Genomic DNA, 27,138 nt, shown 5'->3' with positions numbered 1-27,138 from the left:
GTGATGGAGGATCCCTCCCCCTTTGGTCTTACGGCCTGGCTATTGAGCGGCAGCGTCTGAGGAAGAAGGGCTTCTCAGACAAGGTCATCGCCACTATGCTGAGAGCGAGGAAGCGCTCTACTTCTACTGCTTACGCCAGGGTTTGGCGTATCTTTGCAGCGTGGTGTGAAGCAGGCTCACTTTCTCCCTTCACTGCTCCAATTTCTTCAGTGTTGGCGTTCCTGCAAGAAGGTCTGGAGAAAGGCCTGTCGCTCAGTTCCCTTAAAGTCCAGGTAGCAGCTCTGGCTTGCTTCAGGGGCCGCCTGAAGGGTGCTTCCCTGGCTTCGCAGCCAGATGTGGTGCGCTTTCTCAAGGGAGTTAATCACCTGCGCCCTCCTCTGCACTCAGTGGTGCCTGCGTGGAATCTCAACCTGGTACTAAGAGCATTGCAGAAGCCGCCTTTTGAACCCTTGTCGAGGGCATCTCTGAAAGACCTGACGTTGAAAGCAGGCTTTTTGGTGGCTATCACTTCAGCCAGAAGAGTTTCCGAGCTCCAGGCGCTCTCATGTCGAGAGCCTTTTCTGCAGTTCACTGAGGCAGGAGTGACTATTCGCACAGTGCCTTCCTTCCTGCCCAAGATTGTTTCTCGCTTCCATGTGAATCAGCAGCTCTGTCTCCCTTCCTTTCGTAGGGAGGACTACCCAGAGGAGTACTCTGCTCTTAAATATCTGGATGTGAGACGAGTCATCATCAGATACTTGGAAGTGACCAATGATTTCCGGAAATCGGATCATCTGTTTGTCCTGTTTGCAGGTCCTCGTAAGGGTCTGCAGGCTGCTAAGCCTACAGTAGCAAGATGGGTCAAGGAAGCCATTGCAGCGGCTTATGTGGCCGCGGGGAAGGTGCCGCCTATCCAGCTGAAGGCTCACTCCACGAGAGCTCAGGCGGCCTCGATGGCAGAGGCCGGATCCGTCTCCTTGGAAGAGATATGCAAGGCGGCAACTTGGGCTTCGGCTCATACATTCTCCAAGCATTACCGTTTGACTGTGGCTGCACGGGCGGAGGCCCGGTTTGGAGCTTCAGTGTTGAGGTCAGGGATTTCAATGTCCCGCCCTGGGTGAGTACTGCTTCGGTACATCCCACCAGTCTATGGATTGATCAGCTTGATGATATGGAAGGTAAAATTATGTATAATTATACCTGATAATTTTCTTTCCATTAATCATAGCTGATCAATCCATAGCCCCTCCCAGATATCTGTACTGTTTTTATTCTGGTTGCATTTCAGGTTCAAGTTTAGTCTTCAGTTACTTCAGAAAGACTTCGTGTTCAAGTTTTTTCACTTGGATTCTTCAAGAGTTAAGACGAGTTTGTGTTACAGTGAGCTGCTGCATTCCTCTCCCCTCCGTTTTACGGGGCTGGATTGAGAGTTAAAATTCTGCCGGCACTCCCTCCCGCTTCGTGCGGCTGTAGGGCAGCTTTGTACCCCTCCCGCTTCGGCGGTGTTAGGGTCAGTCAGCTCCTCCCGCGGTTGCGGTTGCAGGATAAGCCAGATCCCCCCGCATCGGCGGGTGTGGTGTCCCTCCCCCGCTCCGCGGGGATGAGCTGGACGGATTCCCCTCCCCCACTTGTGTGGGGATGAGCTGGGTTAATTCCCCTCCCCCGTTTCGGCGGTGGTGAGCTGGGCAGAGTTTCCCTTCGTGGGTGTAATTCTCTAAGTGCTGAGTCCTGCGGATGGAGCTTTGATATCGACATACTGAGGAGTTTCCGGCAGCACATGACCACATATAGGGAGGCAAAAGTTTGCTCTCTATCTCCACCTGCTGGTAGATGGACACAACCCACCAGTCTATGGATTGATCAGCTATGATTAATGGAAAGAAAATTATCAGGTATGATTATACATAATTTTACCATCCGAGCCATTTGGTCATGGGAGGTGCCAGGATTCGTAGTACACTGGCCCCCCTGATATGCCAGGACACCAACTGGGCACCCTAGAGGTCAGTGCGGTGGACTTCAGAAAAAGCTCCCACATGCATAGCTCCCTTATCACGGGTGCTGAGGCCCCAACCCCCCTCCCCCAAAACCCACTACCCACAAATGTACAACACTACCATAGCTCTTAGGGGTGAAGGGGGCACCTACATGTGGATACAGTGGGTTTTGAAGACCTCCCATTTACCAGCACAAGTGTTACAGGTGGGGGGGATGGGCCTTGGTCCACCTGGCTGAAGTGCACTGCTGTACCCACTAAAAGTGCTCCAGGGACCTGCATACACGCAGGCCTCTAGGACTTGTTGCTGCTATATAACATTGGCACACCAGTTGACACCTGAAGACTAATCTCTCTGAAAACGTCCTTTATTGGAATAAGCACGCTTACTCACAGTTAACTACAGATCAGAGGTTTTATCCCACTGGCAATGAGTCTCCCTGGTACTGAGATGAGCAGTAGGTCAGAGCTGGCAGAATGCTGTACAATGCCCTCTTTCAGCCACATTCAAGGTAAGAACTAAGTTCTGTAACGTGGCTAACACGTGAAAGGGATCTAAAACTGGCTTACAAAAATGGCCACTACCTCATGGACTACCGGAAACAAAACAGGGCACACTCTGACTCAGTAAGCAGAGGGAAAAGCACCATGGGAGTAGAGCCTACCAACTACCAACATCGTGAGCATGTAACACAAGCTAGTGGAATCACGGAGCCCAATACCCTACACCCACCACAATGCATTGCTGATGTGACTCTGTGGTGCCCTTAACAGAAAAGGTGTCACACTCACCCGAGAGCCACATCAGAACCAGGGAAAGGCTGTCAGAGGATAGAACACATTCTGCTATCATGGAGGTGGGTATGGCATTTGAGGCTGGCATAAAGGCTGGAAAAAAAGTTTTTAAAGTGGGTTTTTTTTGGTGGGAGAGGGTTAGTGACCACTGTGGGAGTCCGGGGAGGTCATCCCCGATTCCCTCCGGTGGTCATCTGGGCAGTTGGAGCACTTTTTTGGGACTTGTTAATGAAAAAAAAGGGTCCAAAAAAAGTGACCCAAAATCACGGTCAAAACGCCTTTTTTTTTTTTTTCGATTATCAGCTAAAGACGCCCATCTCTCCTCGGCCGATAACCACGCCCCAATTCCACCTTCACCACGCCTCCGACATGCCCCCGTCAACTTTACCCGTTTCCGCGACGGATTGCAGTTGGAAACACCCAAAACCGGCTTTTGATTATACCGATTTGGGCGCCCACGGGAGAAAGACGCCCATCTCCCGATTTGGGTCGCAATATAGGCGTTTTTCTCTTTCGATTATAAGCAGGATAGTGCAGCACTGTCCATAACTACATAAGTATTGCCATACTGGGAAAGACCAAAGGTCCGTCAAGCCCAGCATCCTGTTTCCAACAGTGGCCAATCCAGGTCACAAATACCTGGCAAGATCCCAAAAAAGTACAAAACATGCCGGTTCCAGTAAAGGCATTTTTTAAATACTTTTGGTGAAACCTTAGTTCATGTTTTACATATATGCTGCTAAGTTTTCAGTGTACACAGCCAGCTCCACAGTGTAATAAGCACACAGACACATATATTTATTTTTATTTTTATTTATTGCATTTGTATCCCACATTATCCCACCTCTTTGCAGGCTCAATGTGGCTTACAATATATTGTGGATGGTGGAAATGAGAGGAGAGTTGACATTTAGTGTTACAGAAGTATTTTGGGTTGCATGGTAATGGAAGATGTAATATGAGGCGCTTTTAATTATGCTTGTTAGATATATGTGGGGATTTCATATGTTTTAATCATTGTGGTATGTCTTGTTGAAAAGATGGGTCTTCAGCAGTTTTCGGAAGTTGGTCGGTTCATAGGTCGCTTTTAAGTTACGTGGCAATGCGTTCCATATAAGAAAAGGTTGATGCGTGCATTAGTTTATATTTTAAGCCTTTGCAATTTGGGAAGTGTAGATTAAGGAATGTTCGAGATGATCTCTTGGCATTCCTGGGTGGTAGGTCAATCAGGTCAGAAATGTAAGCTGGGGCTTCGCTGTGAATGATTTTATGTACTAGGGTACATACTTTAAACGTGATGCGTTCTTTGAGTGGTAACCAGTGTAGTTTCTCTCATAGGGGTTTTGCACTTTCGTATTTTGGTTTTCCAAATATGGCTGCTGTGTTCTGGGCTGTTTGGAGTTTTTTGAGTATTTGCTCTTTGCAGCCAGCGTAAAGTGAGTTGCAGTAGTCTAGGTGACTGAGTACTAATGATTGTACCAGATTCCAGAAAACGGTTCTTGGGAAGAATGATTTTACTCTTTTTAACTTCCACATTGAATGGAACATCTTTTTGGTCGTAATTTTCGCGTTATTCTCAAGTATTAGGTGCCGGTCAATGGTGAATCCAAGAATTTTCAGGGTTTCCGAAATTGGTAGAGTTAGTTTTGGGGTATCGATGGTGGTGAATTTGCTCGTGTTGTGTTGGGAGGTGAGTATTAGGCATTGGGTTTTTTCTGCATTGAGTTTTAACTGAAAGGCATCTGCCCAGGAGTGCATGATATGTAGACTTTGGTTGATTTCATTGGAGATTTCTTTTAGGTCTTGTTTGAATGGGATATAGATCGTTACATCATCAGCGTAAATGTATGGGTTGAGGTTTTGCTTAGATATTAGTTTGGCCAAGGGTGTCATCATTAGGTTAAATATGGTCGGTGAGAGGGGAGATCCCTGTGGAACTCCACATTCGGGTGTCCATGTGGCTGATGTAGTCGAATTTGATGTCACTTGATACGAGCGAGTAGTTAGGAATCCTTTAAACCAATTAAGAACGTTGCCTCCGATACCGAAGTATTCAAGTATGTGTAGTAGGATTCCATGATCAACCATGTCGAAGGCACTTGACATGTCAAATTGTAAAAGTAATATATTCTTGCCGGTTGCAATCGTTTGTTTGAATTTATTCATGAGCATAACTAGTACTGTTTCGGTACTGTGATTGGAACGAAAACCTGATTGGGACTCTTGTAGTATTGAGAATTTGTTTAGATATTCTGTGAGTTGTTTGGTGACCATCCCTTCTGTTATTTTGGTTATTAGGGGAATGGATGCTACTGGTCTATAGTTGGTTAATTCACTCGCATTTTTCTTTGCATCCTTGGTTATATATGTGTGTGTGTAGATGTAGATATAGAATGCAAATGTTAATTGAAACATTTACTCAAAAAGAGAAAACTTGTTTTAAAATAGAATGAAAAGATTCAGAACCAGTGCCATGGTTTTCGTATTTGCTACATGTGAAGTATGAGTTTGACTACAACCAGTTGTGTGTTTGTGTGTTTTTGTATTTCAGGGAATATTGGAACAGGATTTGTTTCACAGATCACTCTTATCATGTTGCCTTGAGATAATTATCTTTTCGTATAAGCCTCCAGGGAACTTTCCATTCATCATTGAGATTTTTGATGTGCCGCCATTTCACTTTTACAAGGTAAAGCCTTCAAGCACCACAGTCCTTAGTACACTGAATGGTGAGAACACATGTTGCACTTAATTTGGTTTAATTGGAGGTCACCTAACTCTCTCTTTAATATGTATTTCAAATGAACCTGGTAGAGCTTTTGTTTTTCGCTTAATAGTATGAGTTTTTTAATGCACTTTAATCCAAGGAGGGAAGTTGAAAAGCTATTGTAGATGTTCAAGAACTCTAGGATTTCCACACATCTTGTTTGTAAGTTTTCCGATTTTATAAACAACATTTAAGCAACAGCTGAGAGGTTAAAGCTTATTTAGTAGGTAATTTCTGCCGCTCTTCCTGTGGAACAAATTGGAACATCCTGCACTTCTTTCTCTCCTACATCTCTCAATCATGAAAGATGGTCCAGTAAATTTCTGGATTAAAAGGCAATAGCATTTTACTATGTTGTGGGTGAGAAAAGAACTACATTACATATAAAAATAATTCATACATTTGATAGTGTATCAAATGTATGAATTACCTAATAGTAAGTGGAAAAAAACCAGGTAAACTGTGTTCATAAAATGAGAGAGAACCAGGTGTCATAGCTATTCATTCTCACATTTTTTTCATTATAGCATGTCTCTCAAAGTGTTCAAAAAAGTAAATAGTAATTTTAATTGTGCCTTCAATCAAAAATATAAATAGCTCCAAAATGCAAACAATTCCAAAATGCATAGTGATGGCAGACTATAGTCAATACTATAGTTAGTAAAGTGTCTGCACAGGATGGGCACTTTTACCCATATCCAAAAAGAGGCAAGAAAGGGACAGACAGATTAGGAGAGACAAATTCCATATGGTTCTTGCTTTCTACCCCTCAGATGGCTGGACTTTCAAAGTTCCGTGGTGGCTTACAAATATGCTTGTAGATCCAGAGGACTCTTGAAGAAAAGACAACTGAAAACGGGATATGATAGAAAAGTATAAAACCATGAATGGTGTAGAACAATTGTGAAACAATGATTTACTGTTTCAGATATTAGGGCTAGGAGAAACTCCATTAAACTAACTGGTAGTAAAGGCAAAAAAACAATGTTTTGTTTAAACTGGAATCTCTTGCCCTTGAGGATATGTTGAAGGCTGGTAATATAGCTGGGCATAAATGTATGAAAGGGTTTCCGAAGAACATGACCATTAACAACTATTAGACAGGTAAGCTTTAGGAATGCTGCTGCTTACTGCTGAGAGTGAACAATATCTAGGGAATATATTTTCATCTTAATGTTTGTTGGATGCATCTTCTAAGAGACCTATGTTGGCAACTGTTAGAAATAGGATGTTGTGTTTGATGGACCATTGATCTGACCTAATATGGCATTTCTTATATGTGTTAAATCTGAAACTCAACTTGTGAGTTTCCAAAAAGAACTGAAAGACCTGTCTTTTTTAGAAATTCTTTTATTAGTTTTTGTTGTTGTTTCTATGATTTTAACCATTATGTTTTATCTTAATTCCTAGATTTGTCTAGCATCTTCTGCTGTAATCGGCACTGAACCATTTTTTTGGGAACATAGCAGAATATGTGTAATACTTATACTTGAAGTCATGGCGTTAACCATCTCTTTATCCCCATGCTACAGATGATTTGCTAGATAAAAATTTTAACCTAGTAACCAGTGCTTTTGTCATTGCCTAGGTGATAGAGGTGTTCATCAGAGCAGAAACTGGTCTCTGCAGAGAGGCAGTGAAACACCTGAATCATACTGAAGAGCTGATCTTAGAATCTATGGCCTGGAAACAAAACTCTCCTCTCTGGGACAGGATTAGAGATAATGGAAAGAAGGTTCCAACCTGTGAGGAGGTGACTGTATGAAAGCTTACTTCTGTTTTTCATTATTTTATGTGAACTATTTGCATGGAGGTTCTTCATTTGTATAGAATTATAGAAAGGAATATTGACAAAATAATAGGAATATCTTGGTCTGCTGTGAATTAGCCATCAAAATTAAGAAGCTACCACTGAGAAAATATTGTTAATTTTCTAACTTCCTCTTTCTGACTTAACACTGCCTGAATTTGTCCAGCTAAATTTAATTAACCAGCACTGGTGAATTTTCAATATTTGAACTAGCTAAATTAGGGGCATAGCTGACGTAATCTACTGTGACTTGTTGTTTTACCACAGGTCCCATTTTATGCAATGAGACCTAGTTACATAAAATTAGGGTTGAGTAAATTAACACATCTTAACAGTAACCCAAATTGATAACCCCCCCCCCCCCCCCCACCCAAGTCTTGAATTAGATAACTTGATCCCTCTGAAAAAGCTCCTTAAGTGTTTTTCGTATCCAAGGTTTATTTATAACCCTAGGTATGTTTCTAGCACCTTTCATCCTAACAGGATCTCAATATTTGATACAGTGCAGTCTGCTTAAGTGCAAGGGTCTGGGACCAAAGAAATACATACAGTTAACCGGAGCATGTACTTAACCGTTGTGACCCAAAGAAGCTTGACATCTGATAAACACATGTACAGTACTGTTTATTATACGTACAGTATACAGTCTCCGTTAAGTGACGTTATACAGTCTCAGTTAACTGACATTAGGCTGGCTTGAAGTAATCAGTTATAGTCCTCTGTACACTCTTGGGTCTGTGAGTTCCATAGACTACGTCTGCCAGACGGTAAAAACTGTCATAGCACTGACATCCAGTGGCCTCCAGATAGGCCTGCATGGTGTTGAGACTCTCCAGCGCTCTTGCAAAAGTGACAGGAGGTTGTTGAATTTCATCAGCATGTGCCTCGCTGCTCATTTCATCATCTGTTTCATCAGCCGTTGTTGCCTGCGTGTAGGCGCATATCTCGACATCAGTGCTGTCGTCAGCTGTTTGTAGATCGTAATCAACAGCTACGTAGTGATGAAACTCCTCTTCAGGAACACTGGCTGGAATGTCAATAACCTGTTCATCTGACACGTTTGCAACAGCTGCATCTGTTTCGTCCCTCTCCACATCCCTAACAAAGTCGTCGTCATCATCGTGCAACTGTAAGACTAACACTGGCTGAACGATTAGAAGTTCTTAAAAAATTAGAAAACAAGTCAAGCATCTATTGCTAAAGAATATGGTGTCAATCCCAGTCAAATTTCACGTATCTTGAAGCAGAAAGACCAGCTTCTGGAAGACTGGCAAAACAACACAAATCCACAACGGAAAAGAAAACGGGTGGGAAAAGCTGAGGATGTAGAAGATGCTCTTTGGTGGGTTTCTCAAGTCAGGAGCAGACAGTTTCCAGTCAGTGGTCCACTGCTTATGGAGAAAGCTCATCAGCTAGCTGAAAGTCTTGGACTAACTGAATTCAAAGCCACTGTTAGATGGTTGGAAAAATGGAAGGAGAGGAACAACAGAAAATTCAAGAAACAGCATGGTGAAAAACAAGACGCTGATGACTTTGGTGCTGAAAATTGGGTTGTTTCAGTTCTTCCTACCATCTTGAACGAGTTTGCACCTCGTGACATTTTCAGTGCTGACGAAAACGGTCTCTACTGGCAAGCGATTCCTGATGGAACACTTCATTCAAACAAGCCGAAACTACAGGAAGTAAAACGTCGAAGGACCGACTGACGATCCTCCTTTGCTGCAATATGGATGGGAGTGAGAAGTTGGAACCACTCGTCATTGGAAAGAGTAAACAGCCCCGTTGCTTCAAGAAAGTTAAGCGACTTCCTATATCATACGAGGCTAACGCAAATTCATGGATGACTGGGGAAATTTGGAAGCAGTGGCTAAAGAAGTTAGACGCTAGAATGCGGGCACAAAAGCATCAGATTTTGTTGCTTTGTGATAACTGTGCTGCACACAGTGACGATGTCAGGCTGTCTAACATCAAGGTGGTCTTCCTGCCACCAAACACTACCTCTCTGATCCAACCTATGGATCAGGGCATAATAGCCAATTTCAAACAACATTATCGGGCTCTTATGCTACGTTGTCTGATGAGCGTTATGGATGACCAGACTGGCAAGGATAAATGTGCTGTTGAACTGGCTCATAATCTATCACTGTTGGATTCCCTACATATGCAGAAAGAAGCCTGGAATCATGTTACACAGGCAACCATTGTGAACTGCTACAAGTGGACAAGCTTTGTTAAGGATGTGGAGAGGGACGAAACAGATGCAGCTGTTACGAACGCGTCAGATGAAGAGGCTATTGACATCCCAGTCGGTGTTACTGAAGAGGAGTTCCATCGCTACATACCTGTTGATTACAATCTACAAACAGCTGGAGACAGCACTGATGTTGAGCTATGCGCCTACACGCAGGCAACAATGGCTGATGATGGAACAGATGAAGAAATGAGCAGCGAGACACATGCTGACGAAATTCAACAACCTCCTCCTGTCACTTTTGTAAGAGCGCTGGAGAGTCTCAACACTGTGCGGGCCTATGTGGAGGCCACTGGATGTCAGTGCTATGACGGTTTTTACCGTCTGGTAGACATAGTCTATGGAACTCACAGACCCAAGAGTGTACAGAGGACTATAACTGATTACTTCAAGCCAGCCTAATGTCAGTTAACTGAGACTGTATACTGTACGTATAATAATAAACAGTACTGTATGTATGTTTATCAGATGTCAAGCTTCTTTGGATCACAACAGTTAAGTGCACGCTCTGGTTAACTGCATGCATTTCTTTGGTCCCAGACCCTTGCACTTAAGCGGATTGCATTGTGTGTGTATATATATTTATTTTTATTTATTTTGTTACATTTGTACCCCGCGCTTTCCCACTCATGGCAGGCTCAATGCGGCTTACATGGGGCAGTGGAGGGTTAAGTGACTTGCCCAGAGTCACAAGGAGCTGCCTGTGCCTGAAGCGGGAATCAACTCAGTTCCTCAGTTCCCCAGGACCAAAGTCCACCACCCTAACCACTAGGCCACTCCTCCACACTATATATATAATATAGTCTGCATATGAATAACCAATCTCAGATTGTATTACCCTGATTCATACTCTGGCAAATCAGCTTTTATTAAAACTTAATGCGGCGAAGACTAAACTTTTGTATTTCAGTAATGATGTGTCTAGGGTCCCATCTAATATTATCTTTCACTCAGGATAACAGCTTTTCTTTGAAAAATCTTATAAGTTGCTGTGGGTTATCCTAGACACCCAGTTATCAATAGAACCTCAAGTAAACTGCCTGAGTAAGAAGAAATTTTTAAAATTGTGCCAGTTAGACTTCCGGTTGGGGAATGGAGTAGAGAGGCGGAAGGTGAAGCTACTCCGGGACACGAAGTGATCCGCACTCGTAAACAGCGTCCTAAACGAGAATAAAACGCTTATTTGGAAGCGGGAAAGAACCCTGCACGGGCGAGAGCCAAAAGTTGGAAATCGCGAGCCATGGCGGCGAAATTAGGGCGGAAAGAGCCCAAAGATCGAGCGCGCCCCGGCGAAAATAAAATGGCGGACAAAGGAGCGCCTGATTCGCCCTCGCCTAGTTCGCTATGGGCCGCGGAGATCACTGAGGAAGTGAAGGCGGCAGTGGAGCAGACGATCGATCAAAAGCTGCAACTGATCTTAGATAAGCTGGACGGCATGGAGGAGAGGCAAACCACACTGATGACTGAGCTGCACGAGGTACAACAGCGAGTGGGGCAGGCAGAGGAGGAGATCCGGAAAGTTGCAGAAGAGCACCCGAAAATGACCCGTAGGTTGGGAGAGCTAGAAGCGAAACTGGAGGATCTTGAGAATCGCTCCAGGAGGAACAACCTGAGACTAGTGGGTCTACCAGAGAGCTTGGGGGACAAAAATCTGAGTGCTTTCCTTGAAAAATGGTTGCCGGGAGTGTTGGAACAGCCAGATCTTGAAGGCAAGCTGAGAATAGAACGGGCACACCGGCTGGGACCCAGACGTGACAACGCAGAGAGACCACGGGTGACCATATTAAAGATCCTGAACTATGCTCACAAAATGGAGATTCTGCAGAGCCTGAGAGCAGGGAAGAAACTGGAATACCAGGGGAAAAAAATTTTATGTTTCCAAGACTATTCACAGAAAGTATCAACAGCCAGAAGGGACTTTGCCCCCATCTGCTCAGCTTTGTTTGATCTCAAATATAAGTTTAGTCTCCTATATCCAGCAAGACTGAAGGTGATTCACAATGGCCAAGCAGTCTTTTTTGAAACAGTGAGGGAGGCTAAAGATTTTGTGAATAAACTGACAGGAGCAAGCGGAGGAACACCTGGAGAGAACAATGGTTGAAGTGAACGCCAAATAGTGGATCGTGATGGAAGGCTGACAGAAAGATGGGGGTTAAAGACAGCAGAAACATGGAGGAGACTTTGCTTTGATTAATACACATGTTGATGGTGACTCGCCGTTGCGAGTCAAAAGGACTTCTGTTGTGGTTATGAGTAGACTGCTTACTGGTCAAGGACACCAGAGGGCGGCAGCCCTCAGAACAATAAGAGTGTGTCCTAATCCTGGGGACACGGAAGCTCACGTGCCATTGGGCATGATGGGGGTAAAGTATTCGAGGGGGGGAGAGGGGGGGGAAGGGCTCAAGGGACAGAGGGGAGGGAGGAATAGGAAGCGAGGGGCAGGTCAAAGGAAGGCTAAGAAGAATGAGCGAATGTGGGCAAGTGAGATGTATGTAAGGAAGATGTGGCTGTTTGATAATAAGGGTGGGCGAAATGTAGACAAAGAACTGAACCCGGGAGGTGGAGGCTGGGACACCTCCGGGGTGTATAAAAAATGGAAAGCAGAATTGGAGTCACACACTAATATACAGGGATGACAACTTTAAAGATTGTGACTTGGAATGTGGGGGGCATTCACTCACCAATAAAGAGACAAAAAATATTGAAGGTCCTTAATGACCAGAAAGCGACAATAGCCCTCCTACAAGAAACGCATCTGACACACATAGAACATGAGAAACTAAAGAGATGGTGGGTGGGAGAGATCATAGATTCCCCGGCAGTAGGAGGGAAAGGAGGAGTGATAATTTTGATTCGTAAGGGACTGCATGTAAAAATACGGAAAACGGTAAAGGACACCAGAGGGCGGTATGTTCTGGTGGCCTTGGAAATAGAGAGGCAACCAATGTTGATATGCAACATATATGCACCTAATACCTTTGAGAAGGTGTTTTATAAGACGCTCTTGAGCAGAATGCAGGATATGGGAGAAAACCTCATAGTGATGGCTGGCGACTTCAACGAAGTCAGAGACCCGCTACTAGACAGATCAAGGCCGACGGGGAGGGAGCTGTCCAGGGGCCAGAGGGGATTGGAGGTACTAGAGGAGGCGCTGGATGTGATAGATGTCTGGAGAACCTTGCATCCATTGGAAAAAGATTACACGCATCTGTCTAGGGCCCACTCCACACTGTCCCGCATTGATTACATATTGATTGCAAGGGAATTGCTAACACAAGTGCACAGAGCTGAGATAGGACCAATAGCTGTCTCTGACCATGCCTGGGTGTCGATGGAGATGAGACTGGATAATAGTGCGCAGAGGACTTTCTCTTGGCGCTTCCCGACATATCTTTATCGAGATAGACAGTTTCAGCTGCAATTAAAGGCGAGATGGGAACAGTATCAAGGGGAAAATGAGGCCCATAGGAGTGATCCGGTCCTTTTTTGGGAAACCGCAAAAGCGGTTCTCCGAGGTGAGACAATAGCCTATAATAGTTTTCAAAAGAAAGTACGGAAACGAGAAGTACTGAGATGGGAGAAGAGGGTAACAACCTTAAGGAGAGAATATGGCCACACTCAGACACCAGAAGCGCGGGCCCGGTTGTTAGAGGCGCAGCAAGCCTTAAATGAACTGCTGCAGCAGACAGCGCAAAAATCCGCAATGTACTACAAATATCAATTATATAAATTTGCTAACAAAGGTGGGAGATTCTTGGCTAGGCTACTGAAAAGACAGGCGGGGTCTAGAAAAGTGTTATCCCTAGCTAATAGCCAAAAAGAGTTGAAACACACGGATAGTGCGATAGCGGAGATCTTTAGGCATTTTTATGAACAGCTGTATAAGCGGCAAGCAGAGGTGGTGACCCCGAGTACAACATATCTGGATAGTGTGGAGATACCAAAGTTGGAAAATGCAGACCTAGAGATTTTAAATGCAGAAATATCAGAAGACGAAGTAGATTGGGTAGTGCAGCAGAGTTCCCTGGGGAAGACACCTGGGCCGGATGGCCTCAGTAATGAATTCTATAAATTACTTAGACCAGGAATTGGACGACAGCTAACAGAAGTATTCAATGAAGTGGTTAGAAGGGGGCAGATGCCTGAACATATGAATAAGGCTAATATTACGGTAATACTGAAGCCACATAAGCAGGCACACTTACCGGAATCTTACCGGCCTATCTCTTTGTTGAATTCGGAGACGAAATTTTTAGCTAAGATTCTGGCGAATAGACTGGCCCGGTTTCTGCCGACAATGCTGGAAGAATCGCAGGTGGGATTCGTGAAAGGTCGAAAAGTGGTTAGGAATCTGAGACGAATACTTGGGGCACTGGAAAGAGTAAGAGACGAAGGTTTGCCAGCCATGTTAATAAGCTTTGATGCCGAGAAGGCCTTTGACAGAGTGGACTGGGGCTTTTTGTTTGAGACCTTATCGGCCTATGGCATAAAAGGATTTTTCGAAAAAGCGGTAAAAACGTTATACACGGAACCTAAGGCGAGAATTAGTGTCAATGGGCTATTCTCCGACTGGTTTGATATAAAGCGGGGCACTAGGCAGGGATGTCCGCTTTCGCCGCTGCTGTTTGTATTGACCCTGGACCCGTTACTGAGGGAAATTAACAACAATGTAGAGATCAAAGGAGTTCGGATCCTGGGTCAGGAATTTAAAACTGCAGCATTTGCAGATGATTTGCTGGCGCTGATAACCGAGCCGAAGAACTCATTGACCCGGTTGTTGGAAAGCATGGAGGAATACGGGGATTTTGCGGGTTTTAAATTGAACCTAGAGAAATCAGAAGCCCTAATAAGTGCTGGGGTAGATCTAGAGATTTGGACTAGGACAAAGATTCGACAGGCGCACATGGAATTTAAGTATTTGGGAGTGCAACTGTCGATGGATCCGGCAAATTTATATAAAAGTAATGTCCCTCGATTAATTGGGGAAACTAAAACACAACTAACAACCTGGGTTTCATTACCGCTATCTTTTCTTGGTAGGATTCATCTATATCGTATGGTCATATTCCCGAAATGGCTGTACATGTTGCAGATTTTACCTCTTAAACTGCTGGCTAGAGATCTGAAAATTCTGCAGAGGCACATAGCATGGTTTTGCTGGGCGGGGAAAAAATCGAAAATGAAATGGAAATATGTGTATGGGACTCAACGTGAAGGTGGATTAGGCATGCCTGATTTAAAAGATTATAACTGGGCATGCATGGCTAGACATTTAAGAGATTGGGTTTTGCACTCGACAACATACACTGACATAGGTTGGGAACAAGCTTTGTTTAGACCATGGTCTTTGAATTGCTTATTACACACTAGAAGAGTGAAGATACCAGCTCCTTTCCAAAATACTGTGCTTTTACAACCTCTGCGATACGCCTGGAGGATGCTGTTGGGTCTCTGGGGGCAGGACCCAGAGGCCAGTGTGCTGTTACCGATAGTGGGGAATGTAGATTTCCCGGCGGGCAGGGAAAACCGAATCTTTAAGGACATGGAGAGACAGGGAGTGATGTTACTGGAGAGTTTTCTTCAAGTAGATGGGTCGCTGCTGACCTATGGGGAGTTTGAAAGGAGGTGCGCAGGCGGCTCACTGGCGAGATTGGCCTATTTACAACTGGAACACTACTTTAGAAGCTTGCCTAGATCTGCGATCACATTGGAGTTTGGGAAGAAGATTAGGGATTTTCTGCAAGGGGATGCATTAGGGCAAACATCAATCTCCTGGTTTCACAAGGCGCTGAAGGATCTAAAACCCCCCAAAGATGTCAAGGAGGTAGTGGGGAGATGGGAACAGGAGCTGGGAAGTTCATTTGCTATAGAGAAAGTAATCATAGCACTAAAAGGGATGACAGGAGTAGTGCATAGTGCTGAACTGCAAGAATGTCATTTTAGAACAATACATAGAGCATACTTCTCTGGCAAGCAAGCATGGCATGCAGGGATAGTGGAGGCCGATAGATGCCGGAAGTGTGGAGCGGCAATGCCTTCTTTGGCACATGGGTTATGGCAGTGTCAGCGAATTCGGGGTTTCTGGACAGCTCTTGCCCGGTTTGTGTCGAGGGTTCTGAAGTGTAGAATACAGTTCACTTTTGAACGAATCATGTTTAGCTCGCCAAGAGTATGGGCACGGGGTACAAAAGAAGAGAAGCTATTTCTGAGTAAGTCTTGCATTCTGGGGAAGAAATGCATATTGAATCATTGGATAAAGGACATACCGCCCTCCTATTGGTATTGGAGGAATAAATTGCACGAGCTTATGCTGTGGGAAGCCAGAGGTGCGCGATTTACCCCCAAAAGAAGGAAGCATTTCATAAACATTTGGACTGCATACCTGAATGTTGTAGCGCCCAGAGTTAGAAGTCAGGTATTGAATGAGTTGGAATGAATGGGAATGAATGTGGAGCAAGAGAGAATGATGAGTAGGGAGAAGTACGGGGGGGGGGGGGGGGGGGAGAGGGAGGGGGGGGGGGGAGGGAAGAGGAGGGGGGACGATGCTGAGACATGCACCGCCGACATTTGACCATATGGGAATGGCTTTAGTCTGCTAAGGATATTGATATGAACAATAAAGCTGTATGATTCGTGGTAAAGATGGAGATGGTAGATGAAGGGCTATGAGAAACAAAGCCCTGGGCAGTAGGTCGTGCATATAAGCTACTGCCTCAGGAGGAAGAATGTTCTTAATCCCAATGTCTTGAACGAATGCCCTATGGATGGTAGCACTGTTTGAAACTGGCTTGAACATAGCGGGAAGGGAAGGGGGGGGGACGAGTGGATGGGAGGGGGACGGGGGGAGGGAGGGGGGGGGAAAATAAAGAAAATGTTCACAAGCTGATTTGAACTAGCATATTGTTACTTGGTTGAATATCTCTCAGTGTATAACATGTTTAACTGTTGTTGTTCTTAATAAAAAAGATTTAAATATAAAATTGTGCCAGTTAAGGACAATTAGATCAGTTTTCTTTCCAGATCACTTTTGGATGATAATACAGGCTATTTATATTGTCACATCTTGATTACTGCAATGCTCTGTATGCTGGTATAAGAGCAGGCTTAGTCAGCAGGATGCAGCTTTTACAGAGTACTGCAACAAAAATGATCTATGTATGTTCTCGATTTGACCGTGTAACACCATTGTTTAGAAAGTTACATGGGCTACCATTGAGTGAATGGGTGAAATTTAAATCACTTGTGTTATCTTTAGAATTTTGCCAGGGACCCCCTCCCCCCTTTTTTTTTTCTTACTGAAAGAAGAAGTGGGATGCTGAGCATGGGGGATGAAGGAAGAAGCGGGTGAGGGTGCTGGACTCTGGGAGGGGAGCTGAAGGAAGAAGAGTAGAGCGGTGGTGGACTCGGGGGAAGCTGAAGGTAGAAGAGGGGGAACAGTGCTGGATTGGGGGGGGGAGGTTGATGGTAGAAGAGGAGAGCTGTGCTGGATTTGGGGCACTGAAGGAAGAAATAGGATGGTGGACTAGGGGGCTGAAAGAAGAAGGGTGTTGCTGGGTGGGGGGCTGAAAGAAGAAGAGTGTTGCCGGGTGGGGGGCTGAAGAAAAAAGAGGGGAGGGTGCTGGACTCCAGGGGGCTGAAGGAAGATGAGGGGAGGGTGCTGGACTCTGGGGGGCTGAAGGAAGATGAGGGGAGTGTGCTGGACTCCCGGGGGGGGGGGGCTGAAGGAAGATGAGGGGAGGGTGCTGGACTCCCGGGGGGGGGGGGGGGGGGCTGAAGGAAGAAGAGGGGAGGGTGCTGGATTGGGTAGCTGAAAGAAGAACAGGGATGCTGGGCAAGGGGGCTGAAGGAAGATGAGGGAAGCAGTGCTGGACTGGAGAAGGCCTGAAAGAAGAAGAGTGTAGTGGTGCTGGATTCGTCGGGGGGAGGGATAAAGGGTGAAGAGGGTAGCAGTGCTGGATTCATGGGGGGAGAGCTGAGGGAAGGATGCTGGACAGGGGTAAGAAGAGGGGAGGGTACTGGACTTGAGGGGGGCAGAAGTTAGAGGAGGGTTTGTGGGTCTTGGCGGGAGAGGGCTGAAGGGGGCAGAGTGGAACTTGGGGAGGCTGAAGGAAGAAGAGGGGAGTGGTGCTTTACTGGGGAGGAAGGGCTGAAGAAACAGTGCTGGACGGGGGGGGGTTGAAGAAAGAAGAGGAATGCTGGGCAGGAGGGGTGGAAGGAAGAAAAGGAAGTTCTAGATGGGGGTCTGAATTTAGATGAGGGGTTGCGGGACTTGGGGGAGGACTGAAGGACGAAGAGGGGAGCAGTGCTGGACTTGGGAGTGGGGGGCTGAAGGAAGAAGGGGGAGTGGTGCTGGACTAGGGGGCTAAAGATAGAGGAGGGATGTGGTGCTGGACTGGGGGGGGCTGAAGGAAGAAGAGGTGAGCGGTGTTGGATGGGCAGCTGAAGGAACGAGAGGGGGCAGTGCTGGACTGGCAGGACAGAAAGAAGAAGGAGGATGCTAGGTAGGGGGGCTGAAGGAAGAAGAAAGTGAGGGGGTTGGACTCGTAAGGAGGAGGCTGAAGGTGGAAGAGGGGAGCTGCGCTGAACTTGGGGGAAGGGGAGCTGAAGAAAGAAGTAGGGAGTGATGGTGGACTGGGGAGCTGAAAGAAGAAGTTGCTGGGGGGAGGGGCTGAAGGAGGAAAAGGGGAGTGGTGCTGGACTGGGGAAAGGCTGAAGGAAGAAGAAGGGAATGGTGTTGGACTCAGGAGGAGCTGAAGAAAGATGAAGGGAGTGGTGCTGAACTTGGGAGGGGGGATTGGCCCACGGAAGGGCTCAAGAAAGAAGAGGTGAGCGGTACTGGACTCCAGGGGGGGGCTGAAGGAAGAAGATGGGGTGGTCCTGGACTGGGGGGGGGGGGGGCTGAAGGAAGAAGAAGGGGATAGGTGCTGGATGGGGGAGCTGAAGGAAGAAGAGGGAGGATGCTGAACTGAGGGCCAGAATGAAGACGAGGGGAGTGGTGCTGGACACTGGGGTGGGGGGGGAACTGGACTGGGAAAGAGCTGAAGGAAAAGAGGGGAGCGGTGCTGGACTGGGAGGCTGAAAATAGAAGAGGGATGCGGGGAAAGGGGCTTAAGAAAGAAGAGGGTTCGCTGCTGGACTTGGGGGAGATAAAGGAAGAAGAGGGGAGCAGTGTGGACTCGGGGGGGGGGGGCTTTAAAGCAGAAGAGAGATGCTGGGTGGGAAGGGCTGAAGGAAGAAGAAGGGAGTGGTGCTGGACTTGGAGGGGGGAGGGATGAAGGAAGAAGAAGGCAGTAGTGCATGATTTGGGGGGAGGGATGAAGGAAGGGAAGAGGGTGCTGGACAGAGGGGCAGAAGTTAGAGTAGGGGGTGTGGGTCTTGGTGGGTGTAGGCTGAAGGAAGAAGGGGGCAGAGTGGGACTCAGGGGGCTGAAGGAAGAAGAGAGGAGTGGTGCTGGACTCACGGGGGTAGGGGAAAGGACTGAAATAGAAGAGGAGAGTAGTGCAGTACTGGGCGTAAGGCCTGAAGGAAGGAACAGTGCTGGATGGGGTTGGCCGAAGGAAGAAGAGGAATGCTGGGCAGAGGGGTGGAAGGAAGAATAGAGGAGGGGGCTGGACTTGGGGGGGGGCTGAGGTTAGAGGAGGGGGCGGGACTTGGGTGAAGGACTGAAGGAAGGTAAGGGGAGTAGTGCTGGGCTTGGTGGGGGGGTCTGAAGGAAAACAAGGGAGCGTTGCTGGACTGGGGTGCTGAAAGAAGAAGAGGTATGCTGGGTGGGAGGCTGAAGGAAGAAGAGGGGTGCAATTCTGGTCTTGGGGGGGGCTGAAGGAGGAAGAGGGGGCTATGCTGGATTCTGGGGGGGGGGGGGGCTGAAGGAAGAAGAGGTATGCAGGACAAGGGGGCTGAAGGAAGAAGGGGGAGCCTGAATGAAGAAGAGGGGAGCGGAGCTGGAGGGGGGGGGGTGGGGGAGCTGAAAAAAGAAGGTTTGCTGGGCGGGGAAGGACTGAAGAAAGAAGATAGGGCAGTGCTGGACTTGAGATGTGGCTGAAGGACGAAGAGAGGTGCAGTGCTGGACGGGTGGGGCTGAAGGAAGAAGAGGGGTGAAGTGCTGAACTTGGAGGGGCAGAAGGAAAGCTGGGCAGGAAGGGCTGAAGGAAGAAGAGGGGTAAGGTGCTGGACTCGGGGAGGGGGCTGATGTAAGAAGAGGGAGCTGTGCAGGAAAGCAAGTGGGAGGGCTGAAGGAAGAAGAGGGGAGTGATACTGGACCTGTAAGGAGGAAGGGAAAAGGAGAGATGTCAGACTACAAGTGAGTGAACCGGAGAGAGAAGAGGAAGATGGTAGACCTTGGGGGCTGCTGGAGAGAAGAGGAGATGGAAGACCATGGAGGTAGGGCGAGACTGAGCGAAGGGTAGATACGCTGGACCCAGATTAGATGCAGCTACACAAACCCCCCAAACCGTGCTCATTCTCTGGTTCTGTAGGCAGTAAACCACACTTAGTAGGCTTTTACTTTTGGTGTGCAGTTTGCTGCCTGCACAACCCAGAAAGGAGCATGACATCGGAATTTGTGTAGTCACTCCTGGCACCAGGCTGGGTTTCCTGAGTCAGCTTTCCTCTCCAAGCTACTGATATTCTGAACATTGAAGCTGTGCTTTCGGAAAGAGGGATGGGAGGGAGAGAGGGACAGTGAGCTGCTGGACAAGGAGGAGGAACGGAGCGAGTGGGACAGGGAATTTGTGGACCATAAGTGGGAGGAGGGGGAGAGACTGAGCTACAAGTGTAAGACGGAAGAGGGAGGGGAGATGCTTGGTCTAATGGAACCATGTGAGAGACCATGGGGTTTCTCAAGTTCATGAGTTGAAAGGAAGATGGTAAGTACAGAGAGTAGAAGCATGGTAATGGAGAGTGAATGAAAGAGAAGGGAATAGGCGGCCAGGGAAGGAACGAGGTAGGAGGTGAGAGGAAGAGATGGAAAGTTGATAGGTACCAGTAAATGAAATGTAAGTGGCAGGCTGAAGAGTGAGAAGGTGACATTTGGGCAGACAGATAATGAGAGAGAGGAAATGAAAGAGATGGAAGTAGTAAGTGACTAGAAGAAGACAGGAAAGTGGAGAGAGGACAAATGGACTGTATCCACTGGAAAGAGAACAGAAGACAGAAAAGCAGAAAAGAAACTGGGCCCAACTTGCTTGGCAAAATGAAGTACCCAGGGTTTTTTTTCCCCAAACTTTTTATTATGTAACAGAGACATAATCAGAAATATGCTAAAGAAAAAGAATAATATCAAATAAGAACACACAAATTGTCAACGTGCTTGCCTCATTGCGGAAAACCAAGGGTTAAAGTTTTCTCAGTTACAAACTCCTTTATACTTTAGCAGACCTGAGAAGAAAAAAAAAAAGAACCTATAACCCTTATTAACCTGAAAGACTATATTTCTGTTTTTATTTCTCTTCTCTTGTAGTACATGCCTAGTATGACTTCTTGGGGTTCGCAGTTCATTTTTTCTCTTATTTATTATTCTAATTTTTTAGTCCTTTATTTGGTATGGGTTTGTTTGTGTTGTGTGTAACCGAGGTGTGGTATTCTGTTTCCATATAGAACTCTATAGTAGTTTCACTTGTTCTGTTTTATCAGTAGTAGGTGTATTTGGTCTTCTAAGGCCCTGTGTAATATTTGTAGTGCTATCTGACTTTAAGTAAGGTTCTTGTTTGAATCATAGAAATCAATGCTACTGTTCTATGGTAGGTGTGCTACATGTATGTTAAGATTTTTTCAGGTTTTGTGTTATTTCTAGGGCTGTACCATATATTTGTATTCGATTTGATTTGGCCCTGAATAGTGCCCTGAATACATTTTTTATATTCGGCCGAATAGTGATTTCATGTTGCTTTTTGTTGTTTGTTATGTTAAAACTCAGTGCCAATTATTTGTATTCAGCCGAATAATAATTTTCACTATTCGTATTCTGCTGAATAGTTAATATGCTATTCGGTACAGCTCTAGTTATTTCACAGTGTGCCTGGTAGTGGAGAGATTTATGTTGTTATTACTGAGATGACTTGAGAATCTGATTTTTTTTTTTTTTTAATTTTTGTATGGTAACCTCCATGGAGAAAGTGTGCTAGTTATGATATGCACCTGTTGATAGAGGGTATTGTGAATGCAGAACATATTTGTGAATGCAGAACACATTTATAACTAATACATAAGAACTGACATACTGAATCAGACCAAAGGTCATGTATGCAGTGTGTCTTAGATGCGAGCATCGTCCATCAGGTGTTTCTTGAAAAAAGATTGAGAACCATTAATCTGTAGTGACCAGTTTTTTAAATAATTATTTTATATAAATTATTTTAACGTGAGTTCTTTACTTCTATACAATCTAGAGAGCAGTAACGAAAACTCAGTAGAAAAATGTATAACTACTTTGTGATAATTGGGAGTTATGTTTTCTCAGAGTGCTACATGGTACATGTCTGGAGTTTATGGGAGGGTGCCAAGAGACAACTGCTATAAAATATTTTCTGAAATGGCACAAAGCAGTGGAAGCATTTTTCAGCCTTGAGGTGGTATATCATGCACACAGGGGATTAATGCTTTTATAGCACAGACAATGTGTTCGTCTTTATGCTCTTAAACATGAAAATAACTCTAGATGTAAACATTTCAGGTCATACCACCTCAGTATTTGAAAGACCTAATGGAAGCAGTTTAGCAAGTTCTCCCCTGACTCCAAGAAGGGTAAATGAAGTCCGTTCTGAGACTGCAGGGCTTGGAAAAAGTAAGTAAAATTATTTAAAATATATATTTTTTAAACCCCAAAGAAAGTATGCATGTAAATCACCCATATCTCCCTTTCCTTTGACATGGGCAATCAGCGCGAGACAAAATGGCTTCACCCATCCCCCACCTCCTCCAGTCAAATAGATGGCACCCTTGATAAATAGCTTTCTTGTTGGTATAAGGTCTCAGAACTGATATCCCGATGGCTTAATAAATATGGGAGATCGTGAACTGGTTTACACACATGAATAAAATAAATAAGAATAGTACTTAGTAGAAACTGAAGTTCTGTAATGGTGTTGTAGTTTTTGTTTTGAGATCATTAGGCCACCAGAATCTTTGTGTGGATTGTTTTCTTCTAGATTTTGTGTGCCACTTGCTGTTAATCATTTTACTACAACATCAAAATCTGTAGCAGGGAGATAAGATTATGAAGAAGTGCATTATTTATTGAAAGTGTAAAAAGATAAATTGTATCTTTATTGATCTTGTATAGTAGGGAGGAATTGAAATTGCAGGTCTCTCTTAAGGGAAGTAGAATCACCAAACATGCAGGTGGGTGATATTATCATTCCTTTCTCTTGTCACACTCCTAGAGTTTACTGGGAAATATGTAGAACCATCTCCCAGCATACATGGCAGTTCTATACTTCTATATTCCTGCAGAACAACACAATTCATTTTTTTTTCTTCAGTGTAGCACAGATAATGTTTTTGGCAGGGCAATGAACTCCTAACTTCCGGTTCTTTGCATTTAATTGTGTTATTGTTCTTCACACTGTGTCCCTGTCAGTTCCCTAGCCAAGTGTTTGTTATAAGCAATTTAGATTTAAAGGCATTGATTCTGGAGTAAAGTCCATATAAAAGTATTAACCTGGTAGCATTGGTAGAGCTATTGCTAGTTCATGGAATTGAGCTACAAGAAATAGGTCTACTACATTGAATCAGTCAGGTACTTGTGACCAAACTGTATGCTGGACTTGATGGACCTTGGTCTGACTCAGCATGACTCTTCGTATCTTCCTATTAGGTTTTCAACTCATAACTTGTCTTCTCAGGTTCGGATTTTAGATTTAATTAGTTTTGTGGATCTGAGCTCAAGACGAACTACAACCATGCATACAAATCGTTTTCCTTTCCCCAGAGGGTTTAGTCTAAGTTGTACCGAGATAATGAAGGGTGAAGTGATTTGCTCAAAGTCACAGTGCATATCAGTGGGAGAAGTGGAAGTTGAACCCTGGCTACATTAGACCACTTTTCTTAGTAAAGATTCTCTCTCAATTTTGCTTCAGTGGTTATTTAGAAGTATGTCTCGGAAGTATGCTAAGTGCAGGCAAAAGATATACTGTATATATCATAGGTTATCATCAGTTCTGTTGGATGGAAATTCTCATGATGGGATCATTTGACACCAGGTGCAGGTAAGATTCATAAAATAGCTACATTCTTGTATTAAGGGAATGAAGAAGACAAGATCCATGTAGGAGAAAGCATGAATTCGTTCTATTCTTAAGCTAAAAGAGAGGTTCCAGTGATGAGCATTAATGGAGTCTGAGCATTTAAGCATGAACTTTTATATTCCACCCAACTAGCCAGTTCAAAGCGGATTACAGAAAGAAGAAAATCAGCACACAGGATTAATCCATATTTATAAAAAAAAAAAAACCCAACAACAATACAAAAGCTAATTATAAATCATGGTATTCTCAAAACTGAAGTATTATCATTTAAGTAGGCCTAATATTCAATTTTTATTTTATTTTTTAATTTTTTTTAAATTTTTGTTACATTTGTATCCCGCGCTTTCCCACTCATGGCAGGCTCAATATATGTATATCTATATATGGGAAGCTTTCAAATAAATTAAAAAGTTGTCAAATAAGTTTTAAAAAAATCTTTTGTTCTCCACCATTTAAGGCACTGCCTATCCAACTGGATCAACTTTTGACTTTTTACAGATGACCAAACATAGGCAGATCGTTATTTCTAATATTTTGCTATTGTTTTCAGTAGTGTTTGCTATTGTTTCAGGTGAGCGAAATGGTGACAATCTCCGCCTTCTGCCAGCAATTTCTGCCTACTGGCTTCTGTCCATATATATGTAATGGGCTAAATAGGCTCATACCATCTCCTGTTCTCAATATAACCTCCTTAGTCTCTGCACTGGAAGGGAGAAGATTGGAGAGCTAAACTGTGAAAAATTGCCAGAGAGTTTATTCTTCTAGCTTTGCTTTATAAATCTGTAGAAGCCTGAATAATTCCAGTCTCTTGGCAATTCTGACTTCCTGAGTAGGTGTTTAGTTTGTCTATGCCTTAATCTGACTCTGCTCACATTGCTATCCAGGTAAAATCAGGGAAAGGTTGCATTCCAAAAGTGGTAGCACTCCAATCCTCATTCAGGAGGAGCTTGCTACTGGTGGGGAGGCTGAGGTTTTACTCTGATCTTTGGCCCATCATAGACTCAGCTGAACTCTTCAGTTAATAATACCTTCAAAATCATTCTCCCATTAAAGCATTAATACCAAATACCAAAACCTCTTGCAGGCCAAATAATTCAACACTTTTCTTGTAGTCGATAGAATGGTTTAACTTCAGATGCTTTCTAATCCCTAAGAAAACTGGATGATGGAAGAAGTGATGTCACCGAAGTAGGAGCTCCATGGCCCTCTGTAGAGCCTAAAGAAATGTAGAAAGTGGGCAGAGACTTTCCATGGTCAGTAGTTCATGATCTGGTATGGCATGGTATGTATTAGCTCACCAGATATATTCACTAAAGTACAAAAAAAGCCATGGTTGAAAACATCTTAGAACTCTTTCTCCACTTCCAAACAACGAAAGAAAATATGGTAGGTTTGATAGGGTACAGTTACTTCACAGGCATTAAAAAAAAAAACCCAGAGTAAAATTTGTTCTCCGAGGACAAGCAGGCTGCTTGTTCTCACGACTGGGTTGACGTCCACGGCAGCCCCTCAAACCGGAAAAAAATCTCACGGGAGGTCCAGCACGCGGGGCACGCCCACCGCGCATGCGCGGCCATCTTCCCGCCCGTGCGCTCCTGCTCCCGCTCAGTTTTTTCGATTTCCGCTCTGGAGAGAGACCCAATTTTGTCCCTCTCCGTGTCAGCCCCGGAAAACCGTTTTTGCGGCCTAGTCCGCGATTTCTTTCTTCTTTTAAAAAAAAACAAATTCCCTTTCATCGGGGTTTTTTCTTTGTTTCGCTTCGTTGCGGCCTTGTGGCCGTGCGTACGATTTCTGATTTTTGTGGTGTGCCTTTTACCGCCACCATCGACGGGCTTTGACTTCACCGACGCGATTTTTCCGTCGATGTCCTTGAAGGTCCTGAGCAGATTCAAGAAGTGTGGCCGGCAGATTTCGCAGACCGATCCTGACGCTTGGTGTCTCCAGAGCCTCGGTCCAGAGCATAATTCCAAGACGTTCACCTTGTGTTTCGACTTGAAAAAGCAGACGCAGGTGGCGAGGCAAGTTCTTCGGGACCGTCTTTTTGGAACTTGCGCCGGCCCTTCGACGTCAACGGCATCGGTGTCGACGACTGGGACTTCGGTATCGGTACCGATGTCGACATCTTCGACGCCGACCATGGCACCGACCCCAGGAGTACAGGTTCCCTTGGCCCGACAACCTGCCAGCGACGGCATCGGGCCCAGGGCCATCGGGACCGAACCCTGTCGGATCCGACCCCCAGAGGGCGCAGAGACTCCACCTCCTCCTCGTCCATGTCGTGGAGCGCCGATGACGGGCACTGAAAGAAAGCTGCGAAGAAGCACCGTCATCGGTCGCCCACGGCGCATGGCACGGGCAGCTCAGGGATGTCGAGGGACGACTCGATCCCTAGGAAGCGCCCACGCCAAGAGGAGCGCTCCCCCTCTATTGAAGAGGTGTCGATGCGTAGGTCGTCGGGTACCCCGATACTGTCTCCTGGACCCGGGCAACTTCGAGCACCGACGCCCGCACCGGCCCCCAGCCTCTCCCGACAGCGGGCCTGGATGAGTGCCTCCGAGCCATCCTCCCAGGTATCTTGGAGGGGCTGATGCGCCAGGCCTTGACGGCACCGGGGGTGCTTGCGCCCGCGGTGCTGTTGATGGAAGCGCCGGCTGGCTCTAGCCCCGTGTTGCGGTTCATCGACACCAGTACCGCTTGCGGCACCGGTCTCAACCGCCACTCGGGTGGAATCGACGTCGATGGAAGGAGCTTCGTCCCCGCCGGCGAGGGAGTCACCTCTCGGCACCACCATCGAGGCGTGGTTCCTCGGGGTCGAGACGGGCCCGGTTGCGTTCTGAGCTCAGAGGAGCTCATGTCTAACACGAGGAGGCGGCCCTCGTGGGGGGGAGGAGGAGGACCCCAGATATTTCTCCTCCGAGGAGTCTGCGGGTCTTCCCTCGACCCACGCTTTCACCGGAGAGGAAGCTCTCACCTCCAAGAGCCTCTCCTTGCCTCTTTGTCCGGGATATGTCTATTAGCATTCCCTTCCCAGTGGTTACTGTGGATGAGCCGAGGGCTGAGATGCTCGAAGTTCTCGACTATCCATCACCACCTAGAGAGTCTTCCACGTTACCGTGGCAAAGTGTCCTTAAGGAGGACACTGATTCGGAACTGGCTGAGCCCTTATCTAATCCCACCATCCCTAAGAAAGCGGAAGTCCCAATACAGAGTCCACACAGACCGGAGTTGATTGGGCCTCAGCTGCACATGACTCAGCGGTCGTGGACTCTGCTCTCAAAAGGGCAAGGAGTTCGAGGG

The 27,138-nt window shown here is 45.7% G+C and overlaps 1 protein-coding gene across 1 annotated transcript in view; it reads left to right on the top strand.

The window, feature by feature from the left end:
- Positions 1-27,138, top strand: part of RBL2 (RB transcriptional corepressor like 2) — a 201,350-nt gene that overhangs the window by 112,103 nt on the left and 62,109 nt on the right. Inside the window, 4 exon segments of the mRNA XM_030204318.1 lie at positions 5,322-5,459; positions 7,126-7,290; positions 22,269-22,281; positions 22,284-22,379. Coding sequence (XP_030060178.1) covers positions 5,322-5,459; positions 7,126-7,290; positions 22,269-22,281; positions 22,284-22,379 — 412 coding nt within the window.

The sequence above is a fragment of the Microcaecilia unicolor genome, chromosome 5 (genome assembly GCF_901765095.1).
Source record: "Microcaecilia unicolor chromosome 5, aMicUni1.1, whole genome shotgun sequence".
NCBI classification, from domain to species: domain Eukaryota; kingdom Metazoa; phylum Chordata; class Amphibia; order Gymnophiona; family Siphonopidae; genus Microcaecilia; species Microcaecilia unicolor.
The sequence above is the reverse complement of the archived record's forward strand: the minus strand, read 5'-3'. Positions and strand labels throughout refer to the sequence as shown.